The 22,715-nt window shown below is 47.2% G+C and overlaps 1 protein-coding gene across 1 annotated transcript in view; it reads right to left on the minus strand.

The window, feature by feature from the left end:
- Nucleotides 1-22,715, minus strand: part of PPP1R26 (protein phosphatase 1 regulatory subunit 26) — a 100,248-nt gene that overhangs the window by 3,695 nt on the left and 73,838 nt on the right. Inside the window, exons 3-4 of the mRNA XM_063935899.1 lie at nucleotides 20,527-20,644; nucleotides 19,903-19,985 (exon numbers count right to left, since the gene is read on the minus strand). Of these exons, the coding sequence (XP_063791969.1) occupies nucleotides 19,903-19,985; nucleotides 20,527-20,644 (201 nt within the window). The remainder of the gene's footprint in view (nucleotides 1-19,902; nucleotides 19,986-20,526; nucleotides 20,645-22,715) is intronic.

Consider the following 22,715-nt stretch of genomic DNA (forward strand, 5'->3'; position numbering starts at 1 on the left):
AGGTGACTGGGAAAGATCATGTTTGGGGCTTTCTGAAGGTGCAAACGCAGTGGGTATAAGGAACAGCAGCTACTGTATCTAACAAATGTGCCCGGTGACGGCTATGTGTAATACGGCCACAGAGATGGGGATTTCTATATCATTTATTTGGGAACTGGTGAAACTGGAAATGATCACAGCCCAGTAACCAATTCCTAACCCGCACCCTACTCCCAGCGCTTATGTATACCTCACTCCCAGAGCTTATGTATACCTCACTCCCAGCTCTTATGTATACCTCACTCCCAGAGCTTATGTATACCTCACTCCCAGCGCTTATGTATACCTCACTCCCAGCTCTTATGTATACCTCACTCCCAGAGCTTATGTATACCTCACTCCCAGCGCTTATGTATACCTCACTCCCAGTGCTTATGTATACCTCACTCCCAGAGCTTATGTATACCTCACTCCCAGCTCTTATGTATACCTCACTCCCAGAGCTTATGTATACCTCACTCCCAGCGCTTATGTATACCTCACTCCCAGCTCTTATGTATACCTCACTCCCAGAGCTTATGTATACCTCACTCCCAGCGCTTATGTATACCTCACTCCCAGCGCTTATATATACCTCACTCCCAGTGCTTATGTATACCTCACTCCCAGAGCTTATGTATACCTCACTCCCAGCTCTTATGTATACCTCACTCCCAGAGCTTATGTATACCTCACTCCCAGCTCTTATGTATACCTCACTCCCAGAGCTTATGTATGCCTTACTCCCAGTGCTTATGTATACCTCACTCCAAGCGCTTATATATACCTCACTCCCAGTGCTTATGTATACCTCACTCCCAGCGCTTATGTATACCTCACTCCCAGTCCTTATGTATACCTCACTCCCAGCGCCTATGTATACCTCACCCCCAGAGCTTATGTATACCTCACCCCCAGTGCTTATGTATACCTCACTCCTACTCCTTATGTATACCTTACTCCCAGTGCTTATGTATACCTCACTCCCAGCGCCTATGTATACCTCACTCCCAGTCCTTATGTATACCTTACTCCCAGCGCTTATGTACACCTCACTCCCAGAGCTTATGTATACCTCACTCCCAGCGCCTATGTATACCTCACTCCCAGTCCTTATGTATACCTTACTCCCAGCGCTTATGTACACCTCACTCCCAGCTCTTATGTATACATCACTCCCAGTCCTTATGTATACCTTACTCTCAGTGCTTATGTATACCTCACTCCCAGCGCCTATGTATACCTCACTCCCAGAGCTTATGTATACCTCACTACCAGTCCTTATGTATACCTCACTCCCAGTGCTTATGTATACCTCACTCCCAGTGCTTATGTATACCTCACCCTCAGTGCTTATGTATACCTCACCCCCAGTGCTTATGTATACCTCACCCCCAGTCCTTATGTATACCTCACTCCCAGTGCTTATGTATACCTCATGCCCAGTCCTTATGTATACCTCACTCCCAGTGCTTATTGCTTATGTATACCTCACTCCCAGTCCTTATGTATACCTCACTCCCAGCGCTTATGTATAAATCATGCCCAGTCCTTATGTATATCTCACTCCCAGTGCTTACGTATACCTCACTCCCAGAGCTTATGTATACCTCACTACCAGTCCTTATGTATACCTCACTCCGAGCGCCTATGTATACCTCACTCCCAGTCCTTATGTATACCTTACTCCCAGCGCTTATGTACACCTCACTCCCAGCTCTTATGTATACCTCACTCCCAGTCCTTATGTATACCTTACTCCCAGTGCTTATGTATACCTCACTCCCAGCGCCTATGTATACCTCACTCCCAGAGCTTATGTATACCTCACTCCCAGCGCCTATGTATACCTCACTCCCAGAGCTTATGTATACCTCACTCCCAGAGCTTATGTATACCTCACTACCAGTCCTTATGTATACCTCACTCCCAGTGCTTATGTATACCTCACCCCCAGTGCTTATGTATACATCACCCCCAGTCCTTATGTATACCTCACTCCCAGTGCTTATGTATACCTCATGCCCAGTCCTTATGTATACCTCACTCCCAGTGCTTATGTATACCTCACTCCCAGTCCTTATGTATACCTCACTCCCAGCGCTTATGTATACCTCATGCCCAGTCCTTATGTATATCTCACTCCCAGTGCTTATGTATACCTCACTTCCAGTCCTTATGTATACCTCACTCCCAGCGCTTATGCATACCTCATGCCCAGTGCTTATGTATACCTCATTCCCAGTCCTTATGTATACCTCACTCCCAGCGCTTATGTATACCTCATGCCCAGTCCTTATGTATACCTCACTACCAGTCCTTATGTATACCTCACTACCAGTCCTTATGTATACCTCACTCACAGCGCTTATGTATACCTCATGCCCAGTCCTTATGTATACCTCACCCCCAGTCCTTATGTATACCTCACTCCCAGCGATTATGTATACCTCACTCCCAGTGCTTATGTATACCTCACTCCCAGTCCTTATGTATACCTCACTCCCAGTGCTTATGAATAGCTCATGCCCAGTCCTTATGTATACCTCACTACCAGTTCTTATGTATACCTCACTACCAGTCCTTATGTATACCTCACTCCCAGCGCTTATGTATACCTCATGCCCAGCCCTTATGTATACCTCACTCCCAATGCTTATGTATACCTCACTCCCAGTCCTTATATATACCTCACTCCCAGTGCTTATGTATACCTCACTCCCAGTCCTCAGTCCTTATATATACCTCACTCCCAGTACTTATGTATACCTCACCCCCAGACATTATGTAGACCTCACCCCCAGTCTTATATATACCTCACAACCAGTGCTTATGTATACCTCACCCCTAGTCCCTATGTATAACTCAGTCCTTGACCTTATATATCTCACTCCCAGTGCTTATGTATACTAGAGATGAGCGGGTTCGGTTTCTCTGAATCCGAACCCGCCCGAACTTCATGTTTTTTTACACGGGTCCGAGCGACTCGGATCTTCCCGCCTTGCTCGGTTAACCCGAGCGCGCCCGAACGTCATCATCACGCTGTCGGATTCTCGCGAGGCTCGGATTCTATCGCGAGACTCGGATTCTATATAAGGAGCCGCGCGTCGCGGCCATTTTCACACGTGCATTGAGATTGATAGGGAGAGGACGTGGCTGGCGTCCTCTCCGTTTAGAAATTAAAATAGATAGGAGAGTGAGAGTGAGACACTTCATTTACTTACTGGAGCTTAGGAGGAGTTATACTAGTGACTGATGACCACTGACCAGTGACCTGACCACCAGTGCAGTTTTATAATTTATTATTATTTAATAATCCGTTCTGTTCTTGTTCTCTGCCTGAAAAAAACGATACACAGTGACTCAGTCACACTCACATACCATATCTGTGCTCAGCCCAGTGTGCTGCATCATCTATGTATAATATCTGACTGTGCTCACACAGCTTAATTGTGGGGGAGACTGGGGAGCAGTTATAGGTTATAGCAGGAGCCAGGAGTACATATTAAACAGTGCACACTTTTGCTGCCAGAGTGCCACTGCCAGTGTGACTGACCACTGACCACTGTGACCAGTGACCTGACCACACTAACCACCAGTATAGTATATTGTGATTGAATGTCTGCCTGAAAAAGTACACTCGTCGTGTGACTTGTGTGGTGTTTTTTTATTCTATAAAAATTAAAAAACTCATTCTGCTGACAGACAGTGTCCAGCAGGTCCGTCATTATATAATATATACCTGTCCGGCTGCAGTAGTGATATATATATATTTTTTATATCATTATTTATCATCCAGTCTATACTAGCAGCAGACACAGTACGGTAGTTCACGGCTGTAGCTACCTCTGTGTCGGCACTCGGCAGTCCATCCATAATTGTATACCACCTACCCGTGGTTTTTTTTTTCTTTCTTCTTTATACATACTACATCTCATTATCATCCAGTCTATATTAGCAGCAGACACAGTACAGTACGGTAGTCCACGGCTGTAGCTACCTCTGTGTCGGCACTCGGCAGTCCATCCATAATTGTATACCACCTACCCGTGGTTTTTTTTTCTTTCTTCTTTATACATACTACATCTCATTATCATCCAGTCTATATTAGCAGCAGACACAGTACAGTACGGTAGTCCACGGCTGTAGCTACCTCTGTGTCGGCACTCGGCAGTCCATCCATAATTGTATACCACCTACCCGTGGTTTTTTTTCTTTCTTCTTTATACATACTACATCTCATTATCAACCAGTCTATATTAGCAGCAGACACAGTACAGTACGGTAGTCCACGGCTGTAGCTACCTCTGTGTCGGCACTCGGCAGTCCATCCATAATTGTATACCACCTACCCGTGGTTTTTTTTTCTTTCTTCTTTATACATACTACATCTCATTATCATCCAGTCTATATTAGCAGCAGACACAGTACAGTACGGTAGTCCACGGCTGTAGCTACCTCTGTGTCGGCACTCGGCAGTCCATCCATAATTGTATACCACCTACCCGTGATTTTTTTATTCTTTCTTCTTTATACATACTACATCTCATTATCATCCAGTCTATATTAGCAGCAGACACAGTACAGTACGGTAGTCCACGGCTGTAGCTATCTCTGTGTCGGCACTCGGCAGTCCATCCATAATTGTATACCACCTACCCGTGGTTTTTTTTTCTTTCTTCTTTATACATACTACATCTCATTATCATCCAGTCTATATTAGCAGCAGACACAGTACAGTACGGTAGTCCACGGCTGTAGCTACCTCTGTGTCGGCACTCGGCAGTCCATCCATAATTGTATACCACCTACCCGTGGTTTTTTTTTTCTTTCTTCTTTATACATACTACATCTCATTATCATCCAGTCTATATTAGCAGCAGACACAGTACAGTACGGTAGTCCACGGCTGTAGCTACCTCTGTGTCGGCACTCGGCAGTCCATCCATAATTGTATACCACCTACCCGTGGTTTTTTTTTTCTTTCTTCTTTATACATACTACATCTCATTATCAACCAGTCTATATTTGCAGCAGACACAGTACAGTACGGTAGTCCACGGCTGTAGCTACCTCTGTGTCGGCACTCGGCAGTCCATCCATAATTGTATACCACCTACCCGTGGTTTTTTTTTTCTTTCTTCTTTATACATACTACATCTCATTATCATCCAGTCTATATTAGCAGCAGACACAGTACAGTACGGTAGTCCACGGCTGTAGCTACCTCTGTGTCGGCACTCGGCAGTCCATCCATAATTGTATACCACCTACCCGTGGTTTTTTTTTCTTTCTTCTTTATACATACTACATCTCATTATCATCCAGTCTATATTAGCAGCAGACACAGTACAGTACGGTAGTCCACGGCTGTAGCTATCTCTGTGTCGGCACTCGGCAGTCCATCCATAATTGTATACTAGTATCCATCCATCTCCATTGTTTACCTGAGGTGCCTTTTAGTTGTGCCTATTAAAATATGGAGAACAAAAATGTTGAGGTTCCAAAATTAGGGAAAGATCAAGATCCACTTCCACCTCGTGCTGAAGCTGCTGCCACTAGTCATGGCCGAGACGATGAAATGCCAGCAACGTCGTCTGCCAAGGCCGATGCCCAATGTCATAGTACAGAGCATGTCAAATCCAAAACACCAAATATCAGTAAAAAAAGGACTCCAAAACCTAAAATAAAATTGTCGGAGGAGAAGCGTAAACTTGCCAATATGCCATTTACCACACGGAGTGGCAAGGAACGGCTGAGGCCCTGGCCTATGTTCATGGCTAGTGGTTTAGCTTCACATGAGGATGGAAGCACTCAGCCTCTCGCTAGAAAACTGAAAAGACTCAAGCTGGCAAAAGCACCGCAAAGAACTGTGCGTTCTTCGAAATCCCAAATCCACAAGGAGAGTCCAATTGTGTCGGTTGCGATGCCTGACCTTCCCAACACTGGACGTGAAGAGCATGCGCCTTCCACCATTTGCACGCCCCCTGCAAGTGCTGGAAGGAGCACCCGCAGTCCAGTTCCTGATAGTCAGATTGAAGATGTCAGTGTTGAAGTACACCAGGATGAGGAGGATATGGGTGTTGCTGGCGCTGGGGAGGAAATTGACCAGGAGGATTCTGATGGTGAGGTGGTTTGTTTAAGTCAGGCACCCGGGGAGACACCTGTTGTCCGTGGGAGGAATATGGCCGTTGACATGCCTGGTGAAAATACCAAAAAAATCAGCTCTTCAGTGTGGAGGTATTTCAACAGAAAAGCGGACAACAGGTGTCAAGCCGTGTGTTGCCTTTGTCAAGCTGTAATAAGTAGGGGTAAGGACGTTAACCACCTCAGAACATCCTCCCTTATACGTCACCTGCAGCGCATTCATAATAAGTCAGTGACAAGTTCAAAAACTTTGGGCGACAGCGGAAGCAGTCCACTGACCAGTAAATCCCTTCCTCTTGTAACCAAGCTCACGCAAACCACCCCACCAACTCCCTCAGTGTCAATTTCCTCCTTCCCCAGGAATGCCAATAGTCCTGCAGGCCATGTCACTGGCAATTCTGACGAGTCCTCTCCTGCCTGGGATTCCTCCGATGCATCCTTGCGTGTAACGCCTACTGCTGCTGGCGCTGCTGTTGTTGCTGCTGGGAGTCGATGGTCATCCCAGAGGGGAAGTCGTAAGCCCACTTGTACTACTTCCAGTAAGCAATTGACTGTTCAACAGTCCTTTGCGAGGAAGATGAAATATCACAGCAGTCATCCTGCTGCAAAGCGGATAACTGAGGCCTTGACAACTATGTTGGTGTTAGACGTGCGTCCGGTATCCGCCGTTAGTTCACAGGGAACTAGACAATTTATTGAGGCAGTGTGCCCCCGTTACCAAATACCATCTAGGTTCCACTTCTCTAGGCAGGCGATACCGAGAATGTACACGGACGTCAGAAAAAGACTCACCAGTGTCCTAAAAAATGCAGTTGTACCCAATGTCCACTTAACCACGGACATGTGGACAAGTGGAGCAGGGCAGGGTCAGGACTATATGACTGTGACAGCCCACTGGGTAGATGTATGGACTCCCGCCGCAAGAACACCAGCGGCGGCACCAGTAGCAGCATCTCGCAAACGCCAACTCTTTCCTAGGCAGGCTACGCTTTGTATCACCGGTTTCCAGAATACGCACACAGCTGAAAACCTCTTACGGCAACTGAGGAAGATCATCGCGGAATGGCTTACCCCAATTGGACTCTCCTGTGGATTTGTGGCATCGGACAACGCCAGCAATATTGTGTGTGCATTAAATATGGGCAAATTCCAGCACGTCCCATGTTTTGCACATACCTTGAATTTGGTGGTGCAGAATTTTTTAAAAAAACGACAGGGGCGTGCAAGAGATGCTGTCGGTGGCCAGAAGAATTGCGGGACACTTTCGGCGTACAGGCACCACGTACAGAAGACTGGAGCACCACCAAAAACTACTGAACCTGCCCTGCCATCATCTGAAGCAAGAAGTGGTAACGAGGTGGAATTCAACCCTCTATATGCTTCAGAGGTTGGAGGAGCAGCAAAAGGCCATTCAAGCCTATACAATTGAGCACGATATAGGAGGTGGAATGCACCTGTCTCAAGCGCAGTGGAGAATGATTTCAACGTTGTGCAAGGTTCTGATGCCCTTTGAACTTGCCACACGTGAAGTCAGTTCAGACACTGCCAGCCTGAGTCAGGTCATTCCCCTCATCAGGCTTTTGCAGAAGAAGCTGGAGACATTGAAGGAGGAGCTAACACGGAGCGATTCCGCTAGGCATGTGGGACTTGTGGATGGAGCCCTTAATTCGCTTAACAAGGATTCACGGGTGGTCAATCTGTTGAAATCAGAGCACTACATTTTGGCCACCGTGCTCGATCCTAGATTTAAAGCCTACCTTGGATCTCTCTTTCCGGCAGACACAAGTCTGCTGGGGTTGAAAGACCTGCTGGTGAGAAAATTGTCAAGTCAAGCGGAACGCGACCTGTCAACATCTCCTCCTTCACATTCTCCCGCAACTGGGGGTGCGAGGAAAAGGCTCAGAATTCCGAGCCCACCCGCTGGCGGTGATGCAGGGCAGTCTGGAGCGACTGCTGATGCTGACATCTGGTCCGGACTGAAGGACCTGACAACGATTACGGACATGTCGTCTACTGGCACTGCATATGATTCTCTCCCCATTGAAAGAATGGTGGAGGATTATATGAGTGACCGCATCCAAGTAGGCACGTCAGACAGTCCGTACTTATACTGGCAGGAAAAAGAGGCAATTTGGAGGCCCTTGCACAAACTGGCTTTATTCTACCTAAGTTGCCCTCCCACAAGTGTGTACTCCGAAAGAGTGTTTAGTGCCGCCGCTCACCTTGTCAGCAATCGGCGTACGAGGTTACATCCAGAAAATGTGGAGAAGATGATGTTCATTAAAATGAATTATAATCAATTCCTCCGCGGAGACATTGACCAGCAGCAATTGCCTCCACAAAGTACACAGGGAGCTGAGATGGTGGATTCCAGTGGGGACGAATTGATAATCTGTGAGGAGGGGGATGTACACGGTGATATATCGGAGGATGATGATGAGGTGGACATCTTGCCTCTGTAGAGCCAGTTTGTGCAAGGAGAGATTAATTGCTTCTTTTTTGGTGGGGGTCCAAACCAACCCGTCATATCAGTCACAGTCGTGTGGCAGACCCTGTCACTGAAATGATGGGTTGGTTAAAGTGTGCATGTCCTGTTTATACAACATAAGGGTGGGTGGGAGGGCCCAAGGACAATTCCATCTTGCACCTCTTTTTTCTTTAATTTTTCTTTGCGTCATGTGCTGTTTGGGGAGGGTTTTTTGGAAGGGACATCCTGCGTGACACTGCAGTGACACTCCTAGATGGGCCCGGTGTTTGTGTCGGCCACTAGGGTCGCTTATCTTACTCACACAGCTTCCTCATTGCGCCTCTTTTTTTCTTTGCGTCATGTGCTGTTTGGGGAGGGTTTTTTGGAAGGGACATCCTGCGTGACACTGCAGTGACACTCCTAGATGGGCCCGGTGTTTGTGTCGGCCACTAGGGTCGCTTATCTTACTCACACAGCTACCTCATTGCGCCTCTTTTTTTCTTTGCGTCATGTGCTGTTTGGGGAGGGTTTTTTGGAAGGGACATCCTGCGTGACACTGCAGTGACACTCCTAGATGGGCCCGGTGTTTGTGTCGGCCACTAGGGTCGCTTATCTTACTCACACAGCTACCTCATTGCGCCTCTTTTTTTCTTTGCGTCATGTGCTGTTTGGGGAGGGTTTTTTGGAAGGGACATCCTGCGTGACACTGCAGTGACACTCCTAGATGGGCCCGGTGTTTGTGTCGGCCACTAGGGTCGCTTATCTTACTCACACAGCTACCTCATTGCGCCTCTTTTTTTCTTTGCGTCATGTGCTGTTTGGGGAGGGTTTTTTGGAAGGGACATCCTGCGTGACACTGCAGTGACACTCCTAGATGGGCCCGGTGTTTGTGTCGGCCACTAGGGTCGCTTATCTTACTCACACAGCTACCTCATTGCGCCTCTTTTTTTCTTTGCGTCATGTGCTGTTTGGGGAGGGTTTTTTGGAAGGGACATCCTGCGTGACACTGCAGTGCCACTCCTAGATGGGCCAGGTGTTTGTGTCGGCCACTAGGGTCGCTTAGCTTAGTCATCCAGCGACCTCGGTGCAAATTTTAGGACTAAAAATAATATTGTGAGGTGTGAGGTATTCAGAATAGACTGAAAATGAGTGGAAATGATGGTTTTTGAGGTTAATAATACTTTGGGATCAAAATGACCCCCAAATTCTATGATTTAAGCTGTTTTTTAGGTTTTTTTGAAAAAAACACCCGAATCCAAAACACACCCGAATCCGACAAAAAAAATTTGGTTAGGTTTTGCCAAAACGCGGTCGAACCCAAAACACGGCCGCGGAACCGAACCCAAAACCAAAACACAAAACCCGAAAAATTTCCGGCGCTCATCTCTAATGTATACCTCACCCCCAGTGCTTATGTATACCTAACCCCCAGTGCTTATGTATACCTCACCCCCAGTGCTTATGTATACTCCACCCCTAGTGCTTATGTATACCTCACTCCCAGTCCTTATGTATACCTCACCCCCAATGCTTAAGTATAGCTCAATCCCAGTGCTTATGTATACCTCACCCCCAGTGCTTATGTATACCTCATCCCCAGTGCTTAAGTATACCTCACTCCCAGTGCTTACGTATACCTCACCCCCAGAACTTATGTATACCTCACTCCCAGTGCTTATGTATACCTCACCCCCAGTGCTTATGTATACCTCACATCCAGTCCTTATGTACTGTATACCTCACTCCCAGTCCTTATGTATACCTTACCCCCAGTGCTTATATATACCTCACTCCAAGGGCTTATGTATACCTCACCCCCAGACATTATGTAGACCTCAACCCCAGTCTTATTTATACCTCACCCCCAGTCCTTATGTATAACTCACTCCTTGACCTTATATATCTCACTCCCAGTGCTTATGTATACCTCACCCCCATCACTTATGTATACCTCACTCCCAGTGCTTATGTATACCTCACCCCAGTGCTTATGTATACCTAACCCCCAGTGCTTATGTATACCTCACCCCCAGTGCTTATGTATACCTCACCCCCAGTGCTTATGTATACCTCACTCCCAGTCCTTATGTATACCTCACCCACAATGCTTAAGTATAGCTCACGCCAAGTGCTTATGTATACCTCACCACCAGTGTTTATGTATACCTCACCCCCAGTGCTTAAGTATACCTCACTCCCTGTGCATATGTATACCCCACCACCAGACCTTATGTATACCTCACTCCCAGCACTTATGTATACCTCACCCCCAGTGCTTATGTATACAGCACCTCGAGTCATATGTATACCTCACTCCCAGTGCTTACGTATACATCACTCCCAGTGCTTATGTATACCTCACCCCCAGTGCTTATGTATACCTCATCCCCAGTGCTTATGTATACTTCACATCTAGTCCTTATGTACTGTATACCTCGCTCCCAGTCCTTATGTATACCCCACCCCCAGTGCTTATGTATACCTCATCTCCAGTGCTTATGTCTACCTCACCCCCAGTCTTTATGTATACCTCACATCCAGTCCTTATGTGCTGGATACCTCACCCCCAGTCCTTATGTATACAGCACCTCGAGTCATATGTATACCTCACTCCCAGTGCTTACGTATACATCACTCCCAGTGCTTATGTATACCTCACCCCCAGTGCTTATGTATACCGCCCCCCCAGTGCTTATGTATACCTCACCCCCAGTCCTTATGTATACCTCACCCCCAGTGCTTATGTATACCTCACCACCAGACCTTATGTATACCTCACCCCCAGTCCTTATATATACCTCACTCCAAGGGCTTATGTATACCTCACCCCCAGACATTATGTAGACCTCAACCCCAGTCTTATATATACCTCACCCCCAGTCCTTATGTATAACTCACTCCTTGACCTTATATATCTCACTCCCAGTGCTTATGTATACCTCACCCCCATCACTTATGTATACCTCACTCCCAGTGCTTATGTATACCTCACCCCAGTGCTTATGTATACCTAACCCCCAGTGCGTATGTATACCTCACCCCCAGTGCTTATGTATACCTCACCCCCAGTGCTTATGTATACCTCACTCCCAGTCCTTATGTATACCTCCCCCCCAATGCTTAAGTATAGCTCACGCCAAGTGCTTATGTATACCTCACCACCAGTGTTTATGTATACCTCACCCCCAGTGCTTAAGTATACCTCACTCCCAGTGCATATGTATACCCCACCACCAGACCTTATGTATACCTTACTCCCAGCACTTATGTATACCTCACCCCCAGTGCTTATGTATACCTCACATCCAGTCCTTATGTACTGTATTCCTCACTCCCAGTCCTTATGTAAACCTCACCCCCAGTGCTTATGTTTACCTCACATCCAGTCCTTATGTATACCTCACTCACAGTCCTTATGTAGACCTCACTCCCAGTCCTTATGTATACCTCACCCCCAGTACTAATGTATACCTCACATCCAGTCCTTATGTACTGTATACCTCACCCTCAGTCCTTATGTATACAGCACCTCGAGTCATATGTATACCTCACTCCCAGTCTTTATGTACTGTATACCTCACTCCTAGTCCTTATGTACTGTATACCTCACCCCCAGTGCTTATGTATACCTCACTTCTAGTCCTTATGTGCTGTATACCTCACTCCCATTCTTTATGTATACATCACCTCGTGTCATATGTATACCTCACTCCCAGTGCTTACGTATACCTCACTCCCAGTGCTTATGTATACCTCACTCCCAGTGCTTAAGTATACCTCACCCACAGTGCTTAAGTATACCTCACTCCCAGTGCTTATGTATACCTCACTCCCAGCCCTTATGTATACCTCAACCCCAGTGCTTATGTATACCTCATCCCCAGTGCTTATGTATACATCACTCCCAGTGCTTATGTATACCTCACCCACAGTGCTTAAGTATACCTCACTCCCAGTGCTTATGTATACCTCACTCCCAGCCCTTATGTATACCTCAACCCCAGTGCTTATGTATACCTCATCCCCAGTGCTTATGTATACTTCACATCTAGTCCTTATGTACTGTATACCTCGCTCCCAGTCCTTATGTATACCCCACCCCCAGTGCTTATGTATACCTCATCTCCAGTGCTTATGTCTACCTCACCCCCAGTCCTTATGTATACCTCACTCCCAGTGCTTATGCATACCTCACATCCAGTCCTTATGTACTGGATACCTCACCCCCAGTCCTTATGTATACAGCACCTCGAGTCATATGTATACCTCACTACCAGTGCTTACGTATACATCACTCCCAGTGCTTATGTATACCTCACCCCCAGTGCTTATGTATACCTCACCCCCAGTGCTTATGTATACCGCACCCCCAGTGCTTATGTATACCTCACCCCCAGTCCTTATGTATACATCACTCCCAGTGCTTATGTATACCTCACCTCCAGTCCTTATGTATGCCTCACCCCCAGTCCTTATGTACTGTATACCTCACCCCTAGTGCTTATGTATACCTCACCCCCAGTCCTTATGTATACATCACTCCCAGTGCTTATGTATACCTCACCTCCAGTCCTTATGTATACCTCACCCCCAGTCCTTATGTATACATCACTCCCAGTGCTTATGTATACCTCACCTCCAATCCTTATGTATACCTCACCCCCAGTCCTTATGTACTGTATACCTCACCCCTAGTGCTTATGTATACCTCACCCCCAGTGCTTATGTATACCTCACATCCAGTCCTTATGTACTGTATACCTCACCCCCAGTGCTTATGTATACCTAACTTCCAGTCTTTATGTATACCTTAGCCCGAGTCATATGTATACCTCATCCCCAGTGCTTACGTATACCTCACTCCCAGTGCTTATTTATATCTCACCCCCAGTCCTTATGTATACCTCACCCCTGTGCTTATGTATACCTCACCCCCAGTGTTTATGTATACCTCACCCCCAGTGCTTATGTGTACCTCACTCCCAGTTCTTATGTATACCTCACCCCCAGTGCTTATGTATACCTCACCCCCAGTCCTTATGTTTACCTCACCCCCAATCTTTATGTGTACCTCACTCCCAGTGCTTATGTATACCTCACCCCCAGTGCTTATGTACTGTATAACTCACCCCCACTGCTTATGTATACCTTCCTCCCAGTCCTTATGTACTGTATACCTCACTCCCAGTCCTTATGTACTGTTGTGGCCGGAGAGACCAACCAGCCACACGTGTAATGGCGGCTGCGGCACTGAAGGTGTTAACCCTCGTGCCCGGCACCATATTAAGGGACAATGGGCGCTTGGCGTCACTGTTAAACGTACTTACGGCGCTAGGCGCGGACTGTTTAAAAGTTGTTTAATGATGTGTTTTAACATGTCATATGTAGTGCTCTGTGCACAATTGCAGGAATGCATGTTTAACTGTATCTATTTTATATTCAAGATATGGTCAGCTGTATCTTAAGGGGGAAAAGGCACTTACTATAAATGTCTGAATAATCATCTCCTGTCAGTAAGAAGTGGCATGCTAATGGCCCTGTCCTAGCAGAGAGGTGTGAATGACAAAACATTTTGATGTGTAAGTTCCTTAGAGAGAGGTACTAATCACGGGGGATCTGGGCTTGCCTGGAGATGTGAATGAGACAGAAACATTGTATTTTGAAGCTATATGATAAATTTATCAATAGTGAATGTTAATCTGATACCAAACGTTGTCTGGGTGACAGGAAGGAGGATATTGTTTTATTGCACTTATATCCTTGTAAAATGTGATTTATTGGTATTTTGTAAAATAACCTGATTGGTTGGAGAAGACAGGGAGGGCTTACCCCCCCTGTGATACTGTGTGGAAAATTGACATAAAAAGGAGACCTGCGTGCCTCCAGATTTGTAGTTATACCATCTTATTCTGCTGGAACATCTTGCTGTATGCTGTTGCCCCTAGCAATAGGGAAGAGTTCTCTTTAGAACTATATTTGAGCAAATAAACATCATTGCCTCAAGAAGATTGCTTCATCTTGTGACCTACAGGGTTATGCCAACCATAGCCCCGTCCTCCGGCTGTCCAGGGAAGCACCTAACGTCTCCAAGTTCCGCCTTCCGCCAGCTACCGGTAGAGGCCTAGCAAGTGGCTAGTGGGGATTCGTCGGCACCACACAGGTGTGGTAAGGCAGTGCGTCGGCACATACAGAGCAGAACCGTGGTTCCCAAACGCCACGACAGGTTAGGAGTTTGGTGGTGGCAGCATAAACCCGCCACAGTGCAGTGGATGGAGTCAGTAACAGGCGGTTACTGACGGTAAGCGGGAATCCCCTATGTGGTCAGGCCTCGTGTGACTTGACCTTCCATTCTGTGCGCAGCCAACGGGACGCGAAAGCGGCAAGTGCTTTCGTACGGGACCGTCCTGTCACAACTGTATACCTCACCCCCAGTGCTTATGTATACCTCACATCCAGTCCTTATGTACTGTATACCTCACCCCCAGTGCTTATGTATGCCTAACTTCCAGTCCTTATGTATACCTTAGCCCGAGTCATATGAATACCTCACCCCCAGTGCTTACGTATACCTCACTCCCAGTGCTTATGTATACCCCACCCCCAGTGCTTATGTATACCTCACCACCAGTGCTTATATATTCCTCACTCCCAGTCTTTATGTATGCCTCACCCCGTGCTTATGTATACCTCACTCCCAGTCCTTATGTATACATCACCCCCAGTGCTTATGTATACCTCACCCCCAGTCCTTATGTATACCTCACCCTCAGTGCTTATGTATACCTCACCCCCAGTGCTTATGTTTACCTCACCCCAGTCCTTATGTATACCTCACTCCCAGTTCTTATGTTTACCTCACACCCAGTCCTTATGTATACCTCACTCCCAGTCCTTATGTTTACCTCACCCCCAATCGTTATGTATACCTCACCCCCAGTGCTTATGTATACCTCACTCCCAGTCCTTATGTACTGTATACCTCACTTCCAGTCCTTATGTGCTGTATACCTCACTCCCAGTCCTTATGTATACATCACCTTGAGTCATATATATACCTGAGTCCCAGTGCTTACGTATACCTAACTCCCAGTGCTTATGTATACATCACTCCCAGTCCTTATGTATACCTTAGCCCGAGTCATATGTATACCTCACCCCAGTGCTTACGTATACCTCACTCCCAGTGCTTATGTATACCTCACTCCCAGTCCTTATGTATACCTCGCCCCCAGTCCTTATGTATACCTCACTCCCAGTGCTTATGTATACATCACTCCCAGTCCTTATGTATACCTTAGCCCGAGTCATATGTATACCTCACCCCCAGTGCTTATGTATACCTCACTTCCAGTCCTATGTATGCCCCACTCCCAGTCCTTATGTATACCTCACTCCCAGTCCTTATGTATACCTTACCCCCAGTGCTTATGTATACCTTACCCCCAGTCCTTATGTTTACCTCTCCCCAGTCCTTATATATACCTCACTCCCAGTCTGTCACGATCCGGGTACTGAGACATCGTTTTCTACCTGTCAGATGTCTCCTGAGGCTGGCTCAGCGAGCCAGGGCCGGGCTTTAACTATGGTTATAGTTACTGCCTACAGCGCTGGTATCAGCGGCCTCCTCAGTAAATGTACTCACGGTGGTGCGGCGCTCTCAGCCCTGTCGCGGCCATCATAGCCGCGCCTGTGGTCCTCTGCTGGATGCGCGTCCTCGGTGTGCCCCGGCCGTCACTTCCATCCCTGTGGCCGCTGTGCATGTCTGGGCGCGTGGAGTCCGGCTGCTGCGGCCTCCGCCGCGATTGTTGTTTGTACTCATGCTTCACAGTACTTAGTTCCCCTTCTGGTTCTGTTAATGGGTGCAGCCATCTTGGACTTTGACACATGATACCCATTCACCTATCCTCAGTGCTACTGGAGTCATGTCATAACTGCCAGACCAATCCCTGTTATGCAGCAGTTATAAATATCCTGTCCCAGCTCCCAGAAGATTGTCAGTCCTTCCATTGTCTATCCTGTGAGCACAGTGTGCAGTTCACTGTGGACTTCTCCTGCAATTCAGCCTGACTCCCTGGTGGTTTCCTCCTGTGGTGTTGTGTCAGCTCTCCAGTGTTTAAGCCCTGTGGTGCAGCCTGTCATCTTTGCTCCCTCACCCAGTGCTAACAAAAGGGTTATGCTCCGGCTTTCCAGCAGCCACTCTCCAGTTACCCTCTGTGTTCCTGCGAACCCTAGCTTCTTCTACAGTTCTCCTGCGAACCCTAGCTTCTTCTACAGTTCTCCTGCGAACCCCAGCTTCTTCTAGTTCTCTTACGAACCCTAGCTTCTTCTACAGTTCTCCTACGAACCCTAGCTTCTTCTACAGTTCTCTTACGAACCCTAGCTTCTTCTACAGTTCTCTTACGAACCCTAGCTTCTTCTACAGTTCTCTTACGAACCCTAGCTTCTTCTACAGTTCTCTTACGAACCCCAGCTTCTTCTACAGTTCTCTTACGAACCTTAGCTTCTTCTACAGTTCTCTTACGAACCCCAGCTTCTTCTACAGTTCTCTTACGAACCCCAGCTTCTTCTACAGTTCTCTTACGAACCCCAGCTTCTTCTACAGTTCTCTTACGAACCCTAGCTTCTTCTACAGTTCTCTTACGAACCCCAGCTTCTTCTACAGTTCTCTTACGAACCCCAGCTTCTTCTACAGTTCTCTTACGAACCCTAGCTTCTTCTACCGTTCTCTTACGAACCCTAGCTTCTTCTACAGTTCTCTTACGAACCCTAGCTTCTTCTAGTTCTCTTACGAACCCCAGCTTCTTCTACAGTTCTCTTACGAACCCCAGCTTCTTCTACAGTTCTCTTACGAACCCTAGCTTCTTCTACAGTTCTCTTACGAACCCCAGCTTCTTCTACAGTTCTCTTACGAACCCCAGCTTCTTCTACAGTTCTCTTACGAACCCTAGCTTCTTCTACCGTTCTCTTACGAACCCTAGCTTCTTCTACAGTTCTCCTGCGAACCCTAGCTTCTTCTACAGTTCTCCTGCGAACCCCAGCTTCTTCTAGTTCTCTTACGAACCCCAGCTTCTTCTACCGTTCTCTTACGAACCCTAGCTTCTTCTACAGTTCTCTTACGAACCCTAGCTTCTTCTACTGTTCTCTTACGAACCCTAGCTTCTTCTACCGTTCTCTTACGAACCCCAGCTTCTTCTACAGTTCTCTTACGAACCCTAGCTTCTTCTACAGTTCTCTTACGAACCCTAGCTTCTTCTACCGTTCTCTTACGAACCCTAGCTTCTTCTACAGTTCTCTTACGAACCTTAGCTTTTTCTACAGTTCTCTTATGAACCCTAGCTTCTTCTACCGTTCTCTTACGAACCCTAGCTTCTTCTACAGTTCTCCTGCGAACCCCAGCTTCTTCTACAGTTCTCCTGCGAACCCCAGCTTCATTTATAATTTACCTAAGCACCCCCAGTATTTACAGTTCACCTGCTAATCTCAGCTGCACGTTATACCTCACCTGGGTACCCAAGTATTGTACTGTACTTTCACGCTCATTCCGGATTACTGGTCCTAACCAGCTGTATTATATTCACCTGTGACTTTTATTTGTTTCATTGCACCTTATTTGACTTTTCATTTAATAAACACCCTCAAAGATATCTCCAGTTGCTGTTGTCACGCCTTCAGGCACTTACTGCTACTGACTAACGCATGTTTAGGAGTCCACTCACTCCTCCTAAATTCCGGTACCCATCAGCCCCTATAACTGAGGCTTCCAGTTACCTTCACCAGCCCTCAGTTGTGACACAGTCCTTATGTGTACCTCACTCCCAGTCCTTATGTGTACCTCACTCCCAGTGCTTATGTACAGTATAACTCACCCCCAGAGCTTATGTATTCCTCACTCCCAGTCCTTATGAACTGTATACCTCACTCCCAGTCCTTATGTACTGTATACCTCACCCCCAGTGCTTATGTATACCTCACTTCCAGTCCTTATGTGCCGTATACCTCACTCCCAGTCCTTATGTATACCTTAGCCTGAGTCATATGTATACCTCACTCCCAGTGCTTACGTATACCTCACTCCCAGTGCTTACATATACCTCACTTCCAGTGCTTATGTATACCTCACTTCCAGTCCCTATGTGCTGTATACCTCACGCCCAGTCCTTATGTATACATCACCTCGAGTCATATGTATACCTCACTCCCAGTGCTTACATATACCCCACTCCCAGTGCTTATGTATACCCCACTCCCAGTCCTTATGTATACCTCACCCCCAGTCCTTATGAACTGTATACCTCACTCCCAGTCCTTATGAACTGTATACCTCACTCCCAGTCCTTATGTACTGTATACCTCACCCCCAGTGCTTATGTATACCTCACTTCCAGTCCTTATGTGCCGTATACCTCACTCCCAGTCCTTATGTATACCTTAGCCCGAGTCATATGTAAACCTCACCCCCAGTCCTTATGTATACCCCACACCCAGTCCTTATGTATACCCCACACCCAGTCCTTATGTATACCTCACTCCCAGTCCTTATGTATACCTCACTCCCAGTCCTTATGTATACCTCACTCCCAGTCCTTATGTATACCTCACTCCCAGTCCTCATGTATACCTCACTCCCAGTCCTCATGTATACCTCACTCCCAGTCCTCATGTATACCTCACTCCCAGTCCTCATGTATACCTCACTCCCAGTCCTCATGTATACCTCACTCCCAGTGCTTATGTATACCTCACTCCCAGTGCTTATGTATACCTCACTCCCAGTGCTTATGTATACCTCACTCCCAGTCCTTATGTATACCTCACTCCCAGTCCCGGGACTGGAGGTGCGGGCGACGCTCCCGGGACTGGAGGTGCGTGCGACGCTCCCGGGACCGGAGGTGCGGGTGACGCTCCCGGGACCGGAGGTGCGTGCGACGCTCCCGGGACCGGAGGTGCGGGTGACGCTCCCGGGACCGGAGGTGCGGGTGACGCTCCCGGGACTGGAGGTGCGGGTGACGTGAGGACACTGTGTGAGTGGGGTGCAGAATCTGATTTGTGCACAACACGTACTAATTCATTAGCTACAGTACAGTCTAGTGCCGCTAGAAAGCAGGATGTGAAATAGCGCAATCCAGAGACTGATCTTTATACTGCGCCATTCGCAGTAAGGTACACGGGTGACTCTAGAAGGCGCTATGTCACAAGCAGTATATGTAAAACACGTAATTATGCACCTGTGTCATCGGAGGTGACACACACCGTCATCTGCAAGACCTCACCTTGTCCAGTGATAACCAGACTTCAAGTCTTCAGTAACCCCGCAGGGTCGGAGCCATCTGTGAAGGGCGCTTATCTTCTTCTCCTGGCAAAAGGATATTTTCAGAACTTTAATAATGATGTTTCCAATGGACTGTGCTCGAGAGAACTGTCAGAGAAATAATTGCTTTGTGTACACGTTGTGCTAACAAGTCACATGGGGATGCCGCGCGCAATGTAGTAATTACATCTCCTGCTTTTATCCTGGGCACGGATGTGACACCGTAAGATGGAGACTTGCAGCACTTACCAGTGTGACATCTGATTTTTTTTGTTGTTGTTGGGTGCAACCCAATCCCACCATAGCCAATGAGGAGCCCGCGCAGGGGCAGGTACACGCGTTGGATAACTGCGCAACTCAGAATCATCGCTAAGCAATAAGGTAGGGAGCCCCGTGCATCATGGTCATTCTACCATCGCAAACATCTGAGGACAATTGTCTGATGACTACATCTCGGGTTCCGATGGAGGAAAATCTGAGCAATCCCAGACCCGACGGGACGCCTGACCCATGTTGTGCAAGCAGCTACAGTATACTGTCTGTAACCTGTGTAGATGGGGCTACATTGTGACAGCATGGGATATACCTGGGATATCAGCATACAAGTTCTTCTAATGCTGGCAGAGCGATTACACATTCCCTCAGGAGACAGTGCTATGTAAGGCTGCACTGTCGACCCTGGATCGATGGCTGATCGGCCGGAGCTGGAAAGAATACAGTAATATGTCAGCGGCAATTCTAGAAAAGTTCCATCACACAATAACAGGGTTATCACACGGCTTGTGCCTTACTGGGAGCCTATGGGCCTAATCCAGACCTGATCGCTCGCTAGCACATTTTGCACCGCTGCAATCAGGTCAGAACTGCGCATGCACCGCAATCAATACGCAGGCGCGTTGCATGGGTACAAAGCGGTTAGTTGCTGCGCGATGGGTTTGTGCAAAGAATCCATTCGCATGGGCGTTCGCAAGGAGAGTGACAGGAAGAAGGCGTTTGTGGGTGGCAACTGACCGTTTTCTGGGAGTGTCTGGAAAAACGCAGGCGTGTCCAAGCGTTTGCAGGGCGGGTGTCTGACCTCAATTCCGGCCCGGACAGGCTGATGTGATCGCAGCGGCTGAGTAAGTCCTGGGCTGCGTCAAGACTGCATAAGATCTGTTTGTACAGCTCGGCTACACATGCGATCGCACACTTGCACAGCAAAAATACACTCCCCTATGGGCGGCAACTATGCGAAAGCAGGACTGCAAAAAAACCCTAGCGAGCGATTAGGTCTGGATTAGACCCAATGGGGGAGATTCAATTGATTGAAAAGTCAGTTGGGAGTCTGTTTTTTCCTATCTAATAGACAGGAAAAAACAGTCACCCAACCAACTTTTCAAACATTTGAATTCCCCCCAATGAGCGGTGCGGCTAAGTATCTTGATACAAGGTCTGATTCATAGGTGGATGTTAATAATAATAATACAAATAAATCCTCACTGCGTGCGGCATCTCTTTGCATTTCTTTAGACTGTCAATGGCATTACAGAGGAGCCATCCACAGAGAGTAAGTCACTGAAATAAGAGGCTAAAAGTAACAGCCTGCGAGCAGCAGGAAGTGCGGGATTTCGTGCGAGTCTGGACAGATTTTTTTTAAAGCGGCAACCTGATTTTGCCATATAAATGATTGCCACTTTTAAAGTCCGTCCAGACCCACATGAAATCCCGCACTGCCTGCTTCTCGCAGGCTTTTACTTTTAGCCCCAGTAATCCTTCTGGAAGTTTTGATACAGATGTGTCCTCATTCTCCTGGCGCTTTTGTGCCATATGCTGTGAGACGCTTGGAACGGCGTAGATGTTCCGCCACAGTTAGCGATTTGTACATTTTCCTAAATATTGCATCGTACCCGCAAACTAACTCGCTTATAGTGTACCGGGGACGCTGGAGTAGTAGTAGTTTGTGGCAAAGCAATTGGTATTAAGTCGCAAGATTAAGCAGAACGATACGAGACACGAGGCATGGTGCTGCTCACTCCTACTGGAAATATCTTGGAAAGTTAGTGGGGCTCCAAATGGGACTATATGGTGCGATTTTAGCAAATCTATATTTGGGCACATCTGTACAGGAATAACCAGGAAAAGGCCATTTATGGCCACAAATCTTTTCTAACGCACATTATACATAACGCACATTGGCCCTCATTCCGAGTTGTTCGCTTGCTAGCTACTTTTAGCAGAAATGCAAACAAGCCGCCGCCCTCTGGGAGTGCATCTTAGCATAGCAGAATTGCTAACGAAAGATTAGTAATTGCTAACGAAAGATTAGCAATTCTGCTCCAGACCTACTCCTAGATTGCGATTACCTCAGTCCGTTCAGTTCCTGGTTTGACGTCACAAACACGCCCAGTGTCCGACCAGCCCCTCCTCCATTTCTCCAGCCACTCCTGCGTTTTTTAGCACACTCCCTGAAAACGTCCAGTTTCCGCCCAGAAACACCCACTTCCTGTCAATCACACTACGATCAGCAGAGCGATTGAAAAGCTTTGTTCGCCCGTGAGTAAAATAGCATAGTTTTGTGTAAATTTGCTTAGCGCGTGCGCCCTGCTGTGCATACGCATGCGCAGAACTGCCGGATTTTAGCTTATTAGCAATTCTGCTAAAATTAGCAGCAAGCGAACAACTCGGAATGAGGGCCATTATACATTGCTATGCATAGTTCCTTAGTGTTCAACCATCTTATATAACCCAAGAGACAGGAAAATATACAGTATAGAGTCTCATTTCCACATATTGTGC

This window comes from Pseudophryne corroboree, chromosome 8 (assembly GCF_028390025.1).
Source record: "Pseudophryne corroboree isolate aPseCor3 chromosome 8, aPseCor3.hap2, whole genome shotgun sequence".
In the NCBI taxonomy this organism is placed as follows: domain Eukaryota; kingdom Metazoa; phylum Chordata; class Amphibia; order Anura; family Myobatrachidae; genus Pseudophryne; species Pseudophryne corroboree.